Source organism: Vigna umbellata, chromosome 7 (assembly GCF_029865625.1).
Source record: "Vigna umbellata cultivar VRB3 chromosome 7, Vumbellata_1.0, whole genome shotgun sequence".
Classification (NCBI taxonomy): Eukaryota; Viridiplantae; Streptophyta; class Magnoliopsida; order Fabales; family Fabaceae; genus Vigna; species Vigna umbellata.
The window spans coordinates 47,460,214-47,475,983 of record NC_142171.1 but is presented as its reverse complement, the minus strand read 5'-3'; the positions used below and the strand labels follow the sequence as shown (position 1 = coordinate 47,475,983).

The 15,770-nt window shown below is 31.8% G+C and overlaps 1 protein-coding gene across 1 annotated transcript; it reads right to left on the bottom strand.

The window, feature by feature from the left end:
* Positions 1-7,800: 7,800 nt before the first annotated feature.
* On the bottom strand, positions 7,801-11,802 carry LOC124821945 (eukaryotic translation initiation factor 3 subunit I-like). Its single transcript, XM_047293886.2, has 8 exons — positions 11,414-11,802; positions 11,124-11,339; positions 10,222-10,349; positions 10,016-10,135; positions 9,807-9,896; positions 9,352-9,438; positions 9,168-9,247; positions 7,801-8,236 (listed from the first exon to the last, which is right to left on the bottom strand). The coding sequence occupies exons 1-8, from the start codon at positions 11,595-11,597 to the stop codon at positions 8,161-8,163; spliced, it is 981 nt and encodes a 326-aa protein (XP_047149842.2). The 5' UTR covers positions 11,598-11,802; the 3' UTR covers positions 7,801-8,160.
* Positions 11,803-15,770: the final 3,968 nt, after the last annotated feature.

The following is a 15,770-nucleotide window of genomic DNA, read 5'->3' as shown; positions in this document are numbered from 1 at the left end:
ATATAATAACAAAAGCGATTCTCTGGATTCTTAATTCTTTCGAACCTTCCAATCCCTATATTCACATCCAAATCAATGTGTGTGTATATATATATATATATATATATACTGTTTTGCTTTTGAAAATAATAATTATTGATTTGTTTTTGTATAAAAATATGTTAGTGTGCAATCTTAATATAAGTTTAAAAGCACAATAAGAGATGCCCAGAAGCATAATACAGTTAAATAATTAGAGCCTTTAAATATGTGATTAATTAGCTGATATCCAAGTTCATGTGTGTGGTTATTTTAATGATCCGTCTAACACTAAAAAAATTTGTTTTCGTTTGATTTTATTTCTTACAATAAATATTAGAATTAGTGTGTACAACACACAGGATATATATTTACGTATATAACAATTAAGTTTAAGTTCAATAAATATTTTTGACATAGAAATAAATTTAAAATTTATAATAAATGTTTTAATTTTTTAAATAATTATTTTTTTATCATTGATAGTTTTTAAAATATTGAAATTAAATAAATAAAGTTTAACATATCAAGAAAACAACTCTAAAATATTAATTATTTAAAAATTTAAAACATTAATTATAAATTTTAAATTTATTTCTATGTCAAAAAATTTAATCATTTTTAAATTAAATATAATTATCTATAATTAAAAAAACAAGAAATACACATACCCTTGAAGCATGTATTTCCCTGGTAATATATAGAGTCCATGTGTTACGATTAACTTTTCCAACTTATTTCAACCTTAAATAATATTTCGTAGCCTAAAGTTATCATTTTATATAAAAAGAATATATTATAATTATATGGAGTAAAATTAAAGACCCAAATACAATGAATTGTATTGTTCATTGACAAAAGTTAGTACCTGTCTATTCTACCATAAATAGTGAGTGTTATCCGTGCCCAGCTTTCAGCGTGTCCCTGCCAAGTGAAGAGTAGACATATTTTAATTGGTTGCATTTGGGTAATCTTGTCTATTTTTCCATTACAAAGTAGTATTTGTTGTGGTTTGTCTTAACTTCACACTCTACAAACATTCCTTTTGGATAGATCACTCTTATTTTTGTGATAATGTTATGTGGACCATCTCATTGCTACACCCAATACCCATACTACATAAATGTCACAAAAAATTAACTCTAAGCATATTACACAATTATAACCACTTACCACTTGCCACTTGCCACTATAGTTCCAACCATTTACATAACACGAAGTGAGAACATAAAGCAACATCAATTACCCATTTTCAAATTCTATATCATTTGTTCTTCCTAAACTATAGGACATCTTCTTACTATTCTCTCTACCTCTTCACCCATATTTTTTCATTTTAGGAACCTTCCACTTTTAAATTAAAATTCACTTTTAAATAATATTATAATGCTCACAAATAAAATTATGAAGTTCGTATAGAAAATTAAAATATTATTTTTAACTTCAAATTTTAAGATAATAGATTTAGTGATCTTTTCTCTTTATAGTTTACTTCTATTATTTCTTTTTTTCAAATTATTACAACTCAAACTTATCTTTAAAATTTTAATAAACATATGTTAGAACAATCGGTACCGATATTACACAGCGGAAATATTAAAACAGAGTACGATACAGATTGTTTAAAAGCGAAGAGCTTATTCGGTCAATTTAAAAAATGGTTTCTTTAATTTTCTCTTAAACATTTTATCGAACAGTAGATCAACAGAAAATAAAAGAGTGTAAGGAGTAGAAAAATCACACAAATATTTTTATCCTGGTTCGAATCAAAAGATTCTACGTCCAGTTTCACTAAAAATAATGTTTGTACAAATTACAGGATATAAAGTAAAGATTACGAAACGAGAACACCTTTCGTTCAACAAACGAACAAAAGAACCTTCCTTCGAAAAACGAACCGGAAGAAACAACTCAACCAACTTGAAGAGAACCGCTCCGACCTTTGACACACAAAGCGCGAGCTTCTCCTTTTCACAAGACTTGGTAAGAGCACACTATCGCTTTGAGAACTTCCTCAGACAAACTGTATTCTCAAAATGACATAGATTCCATTTTCACTCACAGAGAGCTTCCCTTAGGCACTCAACTCTAATACTCTTAAAATGAAAAGTTACATTCTAAGAGTTGTGAAGACCTTTATTTATAAGCCCAGGTTCGTGCAAGGTCAGAAACCAAAAAGACATCTCCCAACTGCTAGTGATAATCGATTATCATAACTGATAATCGATTATTTGTGTCCATTATGGGGTTTTCAAAAAAGTGATAATCGATTATCCTCGAGAATAATCGATTATTTTCGCGACTTGGGCAATACTGACTCAGACTGGAATAATCGATATTGTACTGGAATAATCGATTATCCTGAGCAATAATCGATTATTTGTGCGAGCAACTCTTTTCCAAACAGGCTCATGATAATCGATTATCACACCCAATAATCGATTATCTGTGCAAAGACTCTCTAAACAGAAAAACTTCTAAGTGTTCTTACATCAACAAAGTAATTCCTATACAATTAATTCTACAAAATACTTTTAAAATAAGTACAACAAAAGTCTTCAAGTTCTTCATCTTGTAGCATCATCAAAACCATAATATCTTCAAGACGTCAATGCTCCTCATTGGTAACAATCTTCCCTTATTTTATGATGATAAAAAATCTCTTTATTAAAACCATTTCTGATTTCCTGCATAGATTTTAGACTTACAAACATATAAACATGTTAGTAATAACTATACTAATTGGAATTTTTCTCCCCCTTTTTTTTATCATAATCAGAAAAACATCTAATATTTATGCTCCCCCTAAAAGTAATATTCCCCTTAAAACCAAGAACAGATTCCTTCAAAAAATTTAAAAAAAGTTTTTTTTTACGTTTTAATTTAAGATAATCGATTATTACACCAAATAATTGATTATTTGCGAACTAAATTGTCAAAATTCATATTTTGAGATCGAGATAATCGATTATTACCCTTGGTAATCGATTATTTACGTTAATTTCCGAAAAACGTAAATTTAGGCCAAATTTTCAACCTAAGACACATCTAACATTCATTCATAAATTATTTTCAAAGCTCGTAAAAATTACCAGGATACCACAGAGCTTTCTTTTCCTTTTGAGAATTCAACCTGCAAAACAAAACAATAGAGTTTTTGTCCCCATAATCTCATTTGGGTCCTTTGAGGTTAGAGGCAAATTACTTTATAACAGGCAAGCATATTTTCCATTAGGAACATCAAAATCTTTTATTCTACATTTGTTAGAAGTGTGTCCCTTTTTCATACAGTAAAAACATGTGACAACATTTGAATTTCTATAGCAGACGGATCCTTTTTCAACCCATACCCTACGGGTCCTTTTAATTTGGTTCTTACTTTTAAGAACACTTTTATTTTTATAAACCTTTTTAATAAGTATAGGCATTTCAACATTATTATTTGTAGTTGCCACTTCAAGAAGATTTTCAAGAATATCAATATCAAGCATATGACTCTTACATGAAAGACATTCAACACGATGTTCAATATTTGCAGACTCTTTCATTTCTAAATTGCAGATTTTATTTCTCAAAATTATTTCCTCATCTAATGCCTTCTCATATTTAATTCGTAATTCTTTAAATTCCTTTTTCAAATTTTTATGAGCAACATTCAATTTTTTAGATTCATCAAGTAATTCAAGAAAAGCTTTTTGCAAATCAAATTCACTAGTTTCAAAATTAGAACAACTTACTTGGCTTGCAGTATTATCAATATTTATCGTCAAACACAAGTTTGCTTCTTCATCAGAATCACTTGAGCTACTTGAGTCATTATCAATCCAAGCAATGTGGACCTTCTTCATTTTGTGAATTTTCTTGATAATTGGACAAATGGCTTTTACATGGCCTCTTTCACCACATCCATAACATTTATAGCTTGATGAGGAGCCTTGATTGTCCTTCTTTTTCTTCAAGAATTTGCTTCCAGATGATTCACCGTTGACCATCAAGCATAAATTTTCTTACTTATTAGAATCACTTGAGCTTGAGGAGTTTGATGTAGAGCATGAATAAAAATATGTCAACTTATCCACATTTGTGACTTTATCATGGGTGACTCTTAAAAATTCCCAAATTTCTTGAGCACTTTCATAAACAAAAACTTTGAAAAAATCATCAAGGGTTAGTGTAGATAAAATTATATTTCTAGCCCTAACATCATATTGTGTCATTCTGTTTTCATTCATAGTCCATTGTAAAAATGGTTTTTCTACCTGCATATCATTTACAAATATAGTGGGAACAATTGGTCCATTCAAAACAACTTCCCAAATACCCCTGTCAATAGACTCCAAAAATATTTGCATTCTTATTTTCCAAAAAGCATAATTATTCTCTGTAAACAAAGGACGTCTATCAATAGGAGCACCCTCAGCAAAAACTTGGTTATGACCGCCCATTTTTGAAAATTTTGAAAAACTATCAAAGCAATACCAATTATTGGAACAATCGGTATTAATATTGCACAACGGAAATATTAAAACAGAGTACGATACTGATTGTTTAAAAGCGAAGAGCTTATTCGGTCAATTTAAAAAATGGTTCCTTTAATTTTCTCTTAAACGTTTTATCGAACAATTGATGAGCAGAAAATATAGAGTGTAGGGAGTAGAAAAATCACACAAAATATTTTTATCCTGGTTCGAATCAAAAGATTCTATGTCCAGATGTTAATCACTATGAATAGTGATTAACCTTTTTAACTAAAAAAATGTTTTACAGATTACAAGATATGAAGTAAAGATTAAGAAATGAGAACACCTTTCATTCGACAAACGAACCAGAAGAAACAACTCAGCCGACCTTTGATACACAAAGCGCAAACTTCTCCTTTTCACAAGACTTGGCAAGAGCACATTATCACTTTGAGAACTTCCTCAGACAAACTATATTCTTAAAATGACATAGATTCCCTTTTCACTCACAAAGAGCTTCCCTTAGGAACACAGCTCTAATACTCTCAAAATGAAAAGTTACATTCTAAGAGCTGTGAAGACCTCTATTTATAAGCCCAAGTTCGTGCAAGGTCAGAAACTGAAAAGACATCTCCCAACTGTCAGTGAAAATCGATTATTTGTGTCTGTTATGAGGTTTTCAAAAAAGTGATAATCGATTATCCTGGAGAATAATTGATTATTTGCGCGACTTGGGGTCAGACTAGAATAATCAATTATCTTGAGCAATAATCGATTATTTGCGCGAGCAACTCTTTTCCAAACAGGCTCATGATAATCGATTATCACACCCAATAATCGATTATCTGCGCAAAGACTCTCTTAACAGAAAAACTTCTAAGTGTTTTTACATCAACAAAGTAATTCCTACACAATTAATTCTACAAAATGCTTTTAAAATAAGTACAACCAAAGTCTTCAAGTTCTTCATCTTGTAGTATCATCAAAACCATAATATCTTCAAGACACCAATGTTCCTCATTGGTAACAACATATACATGTACATGTTTTTTCTGTCTTCATATGGCTTATCCTATAAAACACGTGGAATTTAGGTTATTTTAAATAAGAGAACTATTATAAAAAAACATGAGTTTAGAAGTTATTGTTTGATAACAATGAAATATGATAGTAAGATAATTGATGAGCCTCTAACTCCTACGAAAGATGAAGGCACATGCTTAAAAAGAATAAATATATTTAAAAGAAAAGTTTTTTTCATTTTCCTTCTCTTAATAAATTTAGTTTATGTTGACTTTTCTTTTATTGACTTAAGTTGAATTAATTAACCTTGTTAAGTTGATTTAAGTTAACTTGTTGACCTTCTTATTTAGTTGTTTGTTTTTGTAGGTTATGCTAGGACAATTTTGAAAAAGAAGTATCACTCTTTGGAGTAAAGGAGAGGCTTGAGCTTAAGCCCACACACCCCTTAAGCGCATAAGCGGAGGAGCTTGGAGTTAACCTTTTTTTAGAAGATCAACAGCGTCACATAAGTGTCTTGGTATGCAAGTTAGGTCACATTCCACCCGAGGTGTCTTTTTTTTTTTTAATTGTCCTAACTTCTAGAACCTTAGTTTGTATTTTTACTTTAGTCTCCCTTGATTTTGTGTTTTTTCAAAGAAACTTCTTCCATCACTTGTGAAAGAGATTTTCCTATATTTAATCACCTTTTTGAGAATGTTCTCTATTAAAATCAAGTTATCAAGTTATGAGGTTTACACTAATCTTTGATGAGTTTTAGTGTTCCTTTTGAATCCTCATCTCATCCCCTCTTTAGTCTTTTATCTTTGTTCTATCTTCCTTTTCTTTAATTACTTATATGCATGTTTATATTAAGTCCTTATGTTTCTATTTTCATGCTCTCATTTTCTACCGATCATAGAGATCATTTTTCAAATTTAGATAACATTTTATTATCTTAATGTCTAGTGAAGAATTTTTTGAACTTTCTTAATCACTTAAACATCATATTTGCTTAACATGAAAATAGATCTTTATCAAGAACTACAACAGGGCAACCAAGGAGAATGAAAGAAACATGTAAAGATGGATAATTTTGCCTATCAGTTTATAGTGTACCCTTTTTGGTGGGATGCAAGGTAACAAAAACATCAACAGTAAATTTAATTAAAGTGAATTTAAATTCCCTTACTTTTCCTTTTTAAGTTCTTCACCACTCTTCGTCCAAACATAATTAAATTCATCTCCTTTAATAACCTTGTTGGTTTACCCTCAACAAACCATTTCATTATCTATTTAAAATTGATACCTCACCTGAACAAAAAGGCACAAAGTTTTTGATTTCTTTTATCAATTAATTCGATACGGTGATGCCCACTATAATCCACTATGACAAATTCACAACTTTTTCAATTCTTTATAAATCCAAAATGGGTTATGAATACTTAAGCAGGGAAAATAAGTAAAATTTCAGAAAAACACATCCCATAGTGAAGGCCTTTTAAAAAGACGATGGCCTTTATTCCAAATAATAGGAAACGCAAATATCAACTCAACTATAATGGATTGATCTACCTAGCCTGCCAAGTAATTTTCTTTTTCGAACTTTAATTTTTTGCAAAACTACAAAAAAACGAGTGTCACATGGAAGTTACTTTTGATCAAATTTAACACCATTTTAAGTGAAGATTATAGCTGGATAATACTGATTTTATTCCATTCAGTAGAGTTGAAAACAAACCTCATTATTTTGGCAAAGATGGCGACAGTCACTAGAAAAACAAATTAGGTTAATAGACTGGACAGGAACGTTTGAATTAAAATAACAATAACCACGCAAGCTTGAAATAATTACATGAAAATTGTTAACCTTTTGAACGGACTTTGATGGGTCTGTAAGCAGTTTAGACTATATGTTCCCTAACACTTTTCCATTTGTGGATCAACCCGTCCAACTCAAGGCAAGTTAAACCCAGGTTTACTAACTCTAAAAGCAAGCTGGAATAACTAATTCTACCACTCCATCTTAGAGATCTCAAAATAAACCTGGCCAAATCTAGTCCAAGATATTCGTAAAATAAGACCAAACCAAACCACAACACTTGACCAGGCCATCTTTTACCAACTTGATTAGTCTGCAACCTGCAACTTTAATAGACTTAAGTCAAACTTATCCACCGGCCTGTTTTATAAAATAATAAACAAAAGTACTAAAAAATATTTTATTAAAACATATACGCGTACTATAATACATAACAAATCATTATATCTAAAATTCAAATTTATTTCATTAATATAACTTAAAGTCAAATAGGAACTGACAAGACCAAAAAAAGTTAGTCTATTCAGAATATGAATCTAACCAGACCAACACAAATTTATCATGTGGCTCATCCAACCGAGTCGGGTTGACCCATTTGACAACTCTACTCCCAAATAGTTGCCAAACTTAAAATATTGTCAAAATCATGACGTTCAAAGAAAAACTCCTTCAGTATGAATTCCCCTCAAACCAAAATTGATAGTGTTAAAGTTAATACAGCATAAAAGAAAAAGGCATAATTTAATTCATAAATCCCTCCATATTACCAACATATAATCATATCGGCATTTCATTAGTTGAAAGAAACTAAAAGCTAACTTCTAGGAACCACATCTAATATTAACCACGGATCATCCAGCATTATATTTTGATGTTGAAATAATCTGAGTCGAAGTGATGCAACCGTACATAACCATCTTCACCTCCACTTGAAAAACTACAAAAGAAAAGTTTGTAATTTACTGAGAGCAGTAAACGAAAAAGCCAAACAGCCATTCGGAAAGGAGTAACACTAAAGTGCAATGTTGAGTCATAACTATTAGATATTCTGAGACATAATGATAATTGAAGAAAGATGACAACCAAGAAAGCAATGAGTAGCATTTACAACATTGTTCAATCCCTAGAAAGCTAATTATGGAATGCAAAAAGGTGTGTCTTCAAACTCATTTTATGACAATTACAGTTGAATAATACAGAAAACAAATACATAGTGTAGCATAAATTTAAAAGTTACTTCTAATTGTAAGGGCAAATAGTGATATTACTAGGCAAGAGACAACTGAATATAAGTATTTCATCAGTTCATGATCAATCACAAAATCAGAACCACTTCATGTGATCACCATATTATGCATTCTTCCTACATCTAAGACTACATATTACTCCAACATCTAACGATATCAGATTATGCGCTCTTCCTACATCTAATGATATCAGATTGTGTATTCTTCGTACATCTAATGAAATCACTATAACTACTGTCGGAAGTTTAGGCATCTTCATTCAACGCTATATTTCATATAAAAATATTCATGTGCATAACCAAGTGTTCAAATTCATACTTTATAAGGTTATGAACAATTACACAATATGGGGCTTTGATTGATCAATGGAGTGGATCCCCCATAGAGGAACAGAGAAGCGTTTATTTTTAAACCATACATTCGACAATTATGCGCATGGTAAACACCAGACACTGAGATTTTAAACAGTAATTTGATGAAGAGAGTTCATATCCAATTCACCAAGTAGTTTAACATAATCATGGTTGTCAGTTTCTCTAACAAAACAACAAACGGTAGGTCTAAAGAATGAAAGTAAGTCATGATGCAATGCAAGAGGGAGTTGAAGGACACTGGATATACCTTTTTCCATCAGGGTTAAAAGCCAATGCATTAATTGGTCCAAAATGCCCTTTCACGCCCCCAATTTCTTCTTGAAGAATCTAATCAAATGAAAATACAAATATTAAATAAAAAAGAAAAATGAGAAGAAATTCTATATTGTTAGAGAACTAAATATAGTACACGAAGAAAGAAAAACACTTACCTTGTCATAGAATTTGGCTTCAAATTTTCCAGCACGATGATCAGTGGTTGTAACAGCTGATGCGTCCTGACCACCTCCAAGTACCACCTACATAGGGCATGGAATTCAGAAAATCATAAGAAAACCATAAGACCAAATAAATAACAGGAGGAAGCTAAATAGAAGATGTAGATAAGGTGATAGCAATGATGAAATATATTGGAATAACATTTAGTCCATAAATTAGATACCAATGGTAATATGCAAGAATCAGCCTTACGTGGATTGAGGAATAAATCTCTACCAAGTAAGCAAGGTAATGAAAATAAATTCAACCAAGTTCCAAAAAAGATAGGACACTGATTTCACGGATAAAGACTTCAATCTAATAAAGCAGATAAACATTTACTCGCATTGATAAATGAAAAGAATATCACAACACAAGGTTAACTTATTTACAATACACATATACATACATGATCAAGAAGTGGCGACATTGCAACTGCATTGACTGGCCGTTCTGTGACATAGGTCTTGATAAGAGTCAATGTTCTAGTATCCCAAAGCTAGTTAACAATTTAAACAAACAAAAAATGGTTAGGTGAAAATAAAATAAACTCCCAAAGAAAACAAAAACATGAGAATCAACAGGAAAAAGAAATCACGGAAACAAAAAAGTTGATACCCTAGCAGACTTGTCCAGAGAGCCTGTAAGGAAGTGTGAACCATCCGCAGACTTGACAAGTGATGTCACTGTCTTTTTATGGCCAGATTCCTTGTCTGACTCCTTAAGCAATTTTCCCGTCTGCAAATAAATGAGAGAAATGATGTAACAATGTTAACAAACTGTAGCGGAAAGAAGAGGGTCCGGTAAAATGGAAGTGAAGTCACCTCAGAATCCCAAATTCGAATAACAGCATCTTCACCAGCACTAATGATGGTTCTGTTGAGTGGTCCCCAAAGAGCTCTATTTATTCGTCCCTGAGGACCCTTAATGAGAAGCACAGACTCCCCAGTCTCTGAGAAAAACAAGCATTAGAATTAGCACAGGCAATAGATATAGTAGCTGAGACCAAAGAAACTAAAGTCTCCATTGGTTAAATTCTAAACACACACTTACATGTGAAAAATAAGAAGCTGGACAAAAGTAAATTTTTCCACAGGTTAAAATTAAAGTGTGTATAAACCAATTCATAGAAATTTTCTCACACAACTCTTAAAAAGGCTGATTTCAAATAATACATAATCTATTTAGGGTATGTTTGGACAAACTTCCTCATAAAGATTTGCAGAAAAGAAAAAAGCAGTTTATACGTAAGCTAATTCGTAAAACTCGTTCATATAGTTTGTTTAATTTTTGTATTTTGTTAACTTGTGCACAAGTTGATCAACTCATTTTATTTTCTTCTTGATTTTCACTTCTATAAATCCTTTTGAAGAAATTCGTCCAAACAAACCCAAAAGACCTGTAAAAACATTTTTCTTTTCCGTAAGCACATCTTGGAAAAACAAACCTAAGAAGGGAAAATGAAATAAACTTCTCTATAATACTTAGTTTATGGATAAACTAATTTATAACAGTTTTCGGATAACTTCTCTAAAATCTAATTTTAAGGAATGCATTGGCTTAAGAAGAAATTTACTTCATTTTCTTGTCATTCTCTTTTTTCTAAAAGTGCGCATGAAAAAAATGTTTAGATATGAGCATGGTTTCTTTATTTTCTTCTTCTACACGAGTTTCTCAATAAATCTATCAAAACAGACAGTATATCAGCAAGGGGAAAAAACGTTACGTTCGGAGGGATCTTTTGCAATGCGCTTGACATGGATTGCAGAGGGCAATTCCATAAAAGGATCAGTGGTAATGACAGCGAGCTTATCCCCGACAGAAAAATCGACAGACCGGGCCGGAGAATCAAAATTGAAGGTGAACAACTGCTGACCAGTCTGCACGTTCCATAGCTTCGCGGTCTGATCCGCACTCCCCGTTATGAGTCGACCAGAATCTCCTGCACCACTAACAATCAGTGTGAGGAACAGTATTGAAAAGCTGAACTGAAAGATAAAGTTATAGGGAACTTGCTTGAGACGTCGCAGCACCAAACGGCACCGTTGTGGCCGCGGTAAGTGCCGAGGCGTTCGCCGTTGTCGGCGAACCAGACCGTAGGGTTGTGGTCCTTGGCGCAGGAGAAGAGGAGATCGCCGTCCCTGTTGTACTTGAGGAACGTGAGTGGCCTCTCGTGGCCCTTCATCAAAATCGGCCTCATCTTCGATTAGGGTTTTAGGGTTTCGCGAATTTGAGAATGGTAAAAGGTGAAGCCTCTGGAACGTGAAACGCGAAACCTAAAAGAGATGTTTGGCAAAGAGTATTGAGATTTGAGAAGCGAATAAGCAAAAGAAAGAGAAGCGCGGCAGAGAAAGCCGCTACTCAATCGCAGAACGCAGGCACGCACTAGGTAAAGGTATGCAAGTGTCTCTTGGCCCTTATAGTTCCCTATTTCACTTACAAATCACACAAGTAAATTAATTGAAAACTATTTGCAATTGCAATACATGGGTAATAATAATAATGTATGTGTTTTTATTAATTATCTATTTGATTCTTATAATTATACAAAAATTATATATAAACTCAGAAAAACATATTTGTAATTTTTATAAATTATAGAATGGAAAGTAAGAAGGTAAACTAATATATATATTGTAACATCCCAAAATTATACAGTCAGCAACTATATAATAGAATATTCACATGTATTAATATAACAAAACAGTCTTACAAAAAGAGATAACTCTCGCAAGTGGCCGAACGGCCTTACATATAAGCATAAATGTACGAGTGTTCGCTAACATTTAAGGACGAACAGTTTACAAAAATAAAACACGGATCGTCCAAGTATTTACAATCAACAAAAGGGCGCTCGCCCTCCAGCGGCACACTATTCTAATTACACTAACTAAAAATCGAACGACCTACTGTTCGGCCTTCACTTCCACGTTTACGAGATTTTCTTCAGTTATGATTTCTTCTTCAAGCGCTTGCTCCAGAGAAGCATCTCCCTCTGCTCACATCCACAAGGATGACCATTGCAAGGACATGACGGATATACATATACAGACAACACAATGGAAAATGCAAGGGTAAGCTTATTGAATTTAATTCAAGTCAAACATATATTTCATACTTATCAAATTCAGCAAGTAAATTCACAACATATACATTCAATTCATACATTAATTCCATTCAAATCCTGATACTAGACCGACCGTCCGGACTGTATGAATCCTGTGTAGCTAAGGCGTCCGTGCACTCAGGTGGGGTAACTGGAATACTCATCAGTAGCCACCTGAGGTTAGTCTGTTCTGTCCAAGTTACAGTTATGGACTAGACCTCCTGCCATTCCCACGCATGACCTACTCCTCTCTACTTGAGAACGAGCACTCACGAAATATCAGGATGAACCACCATCTAAGCTTACCACGTTCATACTTACAAATCTCAATTTCCATTCAAGAGTCGTTCCACCCTAGAACGCTCGTTCAAAAACCACAATCACAATTTCAACTCTTATAGTGTTCGCACATCTAAATTCTTCCTCTTAAATACATTTTCATTCTATGTTCCACTTGCATAAAAAGACGAACGTTCAATCCTCTTCAAAACGAGGACGAACGTCAAGAGCGAGACCGAAAGGACTTCTTCTCTGAAGGAATACAGTTGACTCTTCTTTCATGACGAACGTTATTAAAAGTTTGAATCAGTTAAACGAACTGATCCTAGAACAATTCAAATTATGCTTAGAATAATTTACTTGACAAGATTTCAGATTCAATTCAGTTGAATGAAGATAAAATACGAGTACTAAATGTACTAAGTACAATTTAGTTGGAATAAGCGCCTGCCAGTAAATGACCGAACACGGTACACAATTTTACTGGAAGTTAGGACGAACGCTATTTCTGTTCGTTAAAAATACCGGAAGGAACGAACGTTCAGTACAAGACCGAACTCTACTTATACTTACGTTTTGGGACGAGCGTTCAGTATAAGACCGAGCGCCACTTAGGACGTACGCTTTTAGGTCGAGTCTATTCGCTGATTCAAAATCATAGAAAATTGGGATTTATATAAGATGAGATACTTAAAGTTTATGTTTTAATAATTTGACTAATAGTTCAAAGGGATATTTTCAGGCTTCTCAGATTCTCATACAACACTCATGATGCTTACGTCTGGCCGAACGCTCAAACGTAAACTATATATAAGAGGGCGTTCGTCCGCAAGGATAATCCTTTCCAAATGAAAGGGTTCAGCTATTTTAAGAATTTACTGAGAATACCGAACGGTCAAAGACCGTTTCGATAACGAACGTTCATTTTCATAAGATTTTCATGTTCAAATTCAAAATACAGTAATCATATTTTTCAGTATTCTTTCATACATTAAATTAAGCATATCATAGCCAAAATCTATAGTGTTCATGCATCATCTCATCATACAACTCACATTTCAGTTTAATCCAACCATATAACATTTCATCAATTCCATACAATCAATTCAATATCATATTCATACACTAAAAATCCACTTATCATAAATCACTTCAAACATTACATAAACGCACAAGCAATACAGGAAATCACATGAATTAAATCTAATAGGCTTCCCTTACCCAGATCAGTAGTGATTGTTCTAAAATGAGTGATCTTGGCTTGTCCAAAATGGTTCTATCAACTTTTCTCTTGAACTCTTCTACTAGAACTAAAAGAAACATAAAGAGCTCGGTTTAAACCTATGCATGCAGACGAAACTGGTTGCAGAATTCCAGAAAAGAGCGTCCAAGTGTAAACTTACCAGAACCGGAAGTTGTTCGGTCCAATATGGAGCTCACGGTGCAGGGGACGTTTCTACGGTGCTGAAACGTGATCGGAGTAAAAGGGTGGTAAGTTACCGAAGAGAGAAGAAGGGGGTTTCTAGAGAGAAGGAGGAGAAAATGGAGGTTTGATTTTTCTGAGGATGATGAAGGTGTGCGCAGAGAAGGGGAAGAGTGTTTCAGAAAACTCAATTCTCTTCCCAAGTCAAACGGACGTTCTCTCTTGCGCTGACACCTGGCTTCCACTACTACATTCAGAACCTTCCGAATTGACACATGTCAGAGGGATTCAGAGAATGTAAGTGCACATTAATGGCACGACACGTGGGGCGTGGGTGTATTAATGAAAGCACAGTGGTGACTCAGCACCTTAATAAATGAAGCGTGACATATATATATATATATATATATATATATATATATATATATATATATATATATATATATATATATATATATATATATATAAGGAATTAACATACTAGAAAATAACAGTTAATTTTCTAGTATACAAAATTGATATTGTATATAAATTAAATTAAAATAAGGTATATTTTAGTATATCAAGTTTGGAAAACTATAGGAATTCGATGCATAATTAAACCTAATTTTAAAACATTAAAGGAATTAACATACTAAAAAATATTTTTATATTTATCGTGTTAATTTTTGGATGATATATTATTTTAAAAATTTATCAATTACCTTTTATTCATTATTTATCTATACTATTATATTTATATCAAGAAAATTTTCCTTTTTTATATATACATTTTTTTACAATTTTGTCAGGTTCATTTAAAGTAATTTTTTAGAAAATTAACTGTTTTTTACCAATTTGACATTTAAAAAAAATATAATAAAAAATTACATACAAATATTAAAAATTATATATAATTATTTTTATAATATTAATATTTTTTTATCATAAAAAGTCAACGAACATGTATTTAAACTAATAATGGTGATTAGATTCTTCTAACTGATTTTCAATTTTATTTTTAAAACCTTTTTTGCCTTTTTTATTTTGATATTTATTAACCTGAATTTTTGTTTTTTTCATCTAAACAAGTTACTCATAAATATTAAAAGAATTTATTGTAGAATTATAATAATCAATAAAAATTGCAATTATTATAGTATTTTTAATATATTGTTATTGTTTTTTATGGAAAATTACAATAAATTTTATAATGCATTATAAAATTATAAAAACTAATGAAATAATAATTTTTATGTATACATTTTCTTTTGTTTCAATAAAAATTTTAATAATATAGAGACTAAACTGAGACGGTAAGACATCAAACATAGGCAAATGTAATAATATTACATGTCAGGTTGATATATGGTAAAAAAATTTATTTTTAAAAAAAAATTAAAAAATTAAAAAATATAAATATAAATAATTCAAAAAATATTTAAAAAATTTAAAAAAATTATGAATTGACATGTGATATCTCCTTAAACGTATTAGTAATGATTTAATTGCTTTAATTTTTCACGAGTTGACCCAATTGAGACAAAAAGAGAATGAGAATATTATTTGAGAAAAGTCACCAAAAT

What these genes read in the sequence shown, in the direction of transcription:
- LOC124821945 (XM_047293886.2), bottom strand. Translation starts at nt 11,597, where the DNA reads ATGAGGCCGATTTTGATGAAGGGCCACGAGAGGCCACTCACGTTCCTC. An exon ending in AAGCCAAATTCTATGACAAG is followed by an intron (nt 9,248 to 9,351) that starts GTAAGTGTTTTT and finishes TCATTTGATTAG; the next exon opens with ATTCTTCAAGAAGAAATTGG. An exon ending in TTTAACCCTGATGGAAAAAG is followed by an intron (nt 8,237 to 9,167) that starts GTATATCCAGTG and finishes TTTCTTTTGTAG; the next exon opens with TTTTTCAAGTGGAGGTGAAG.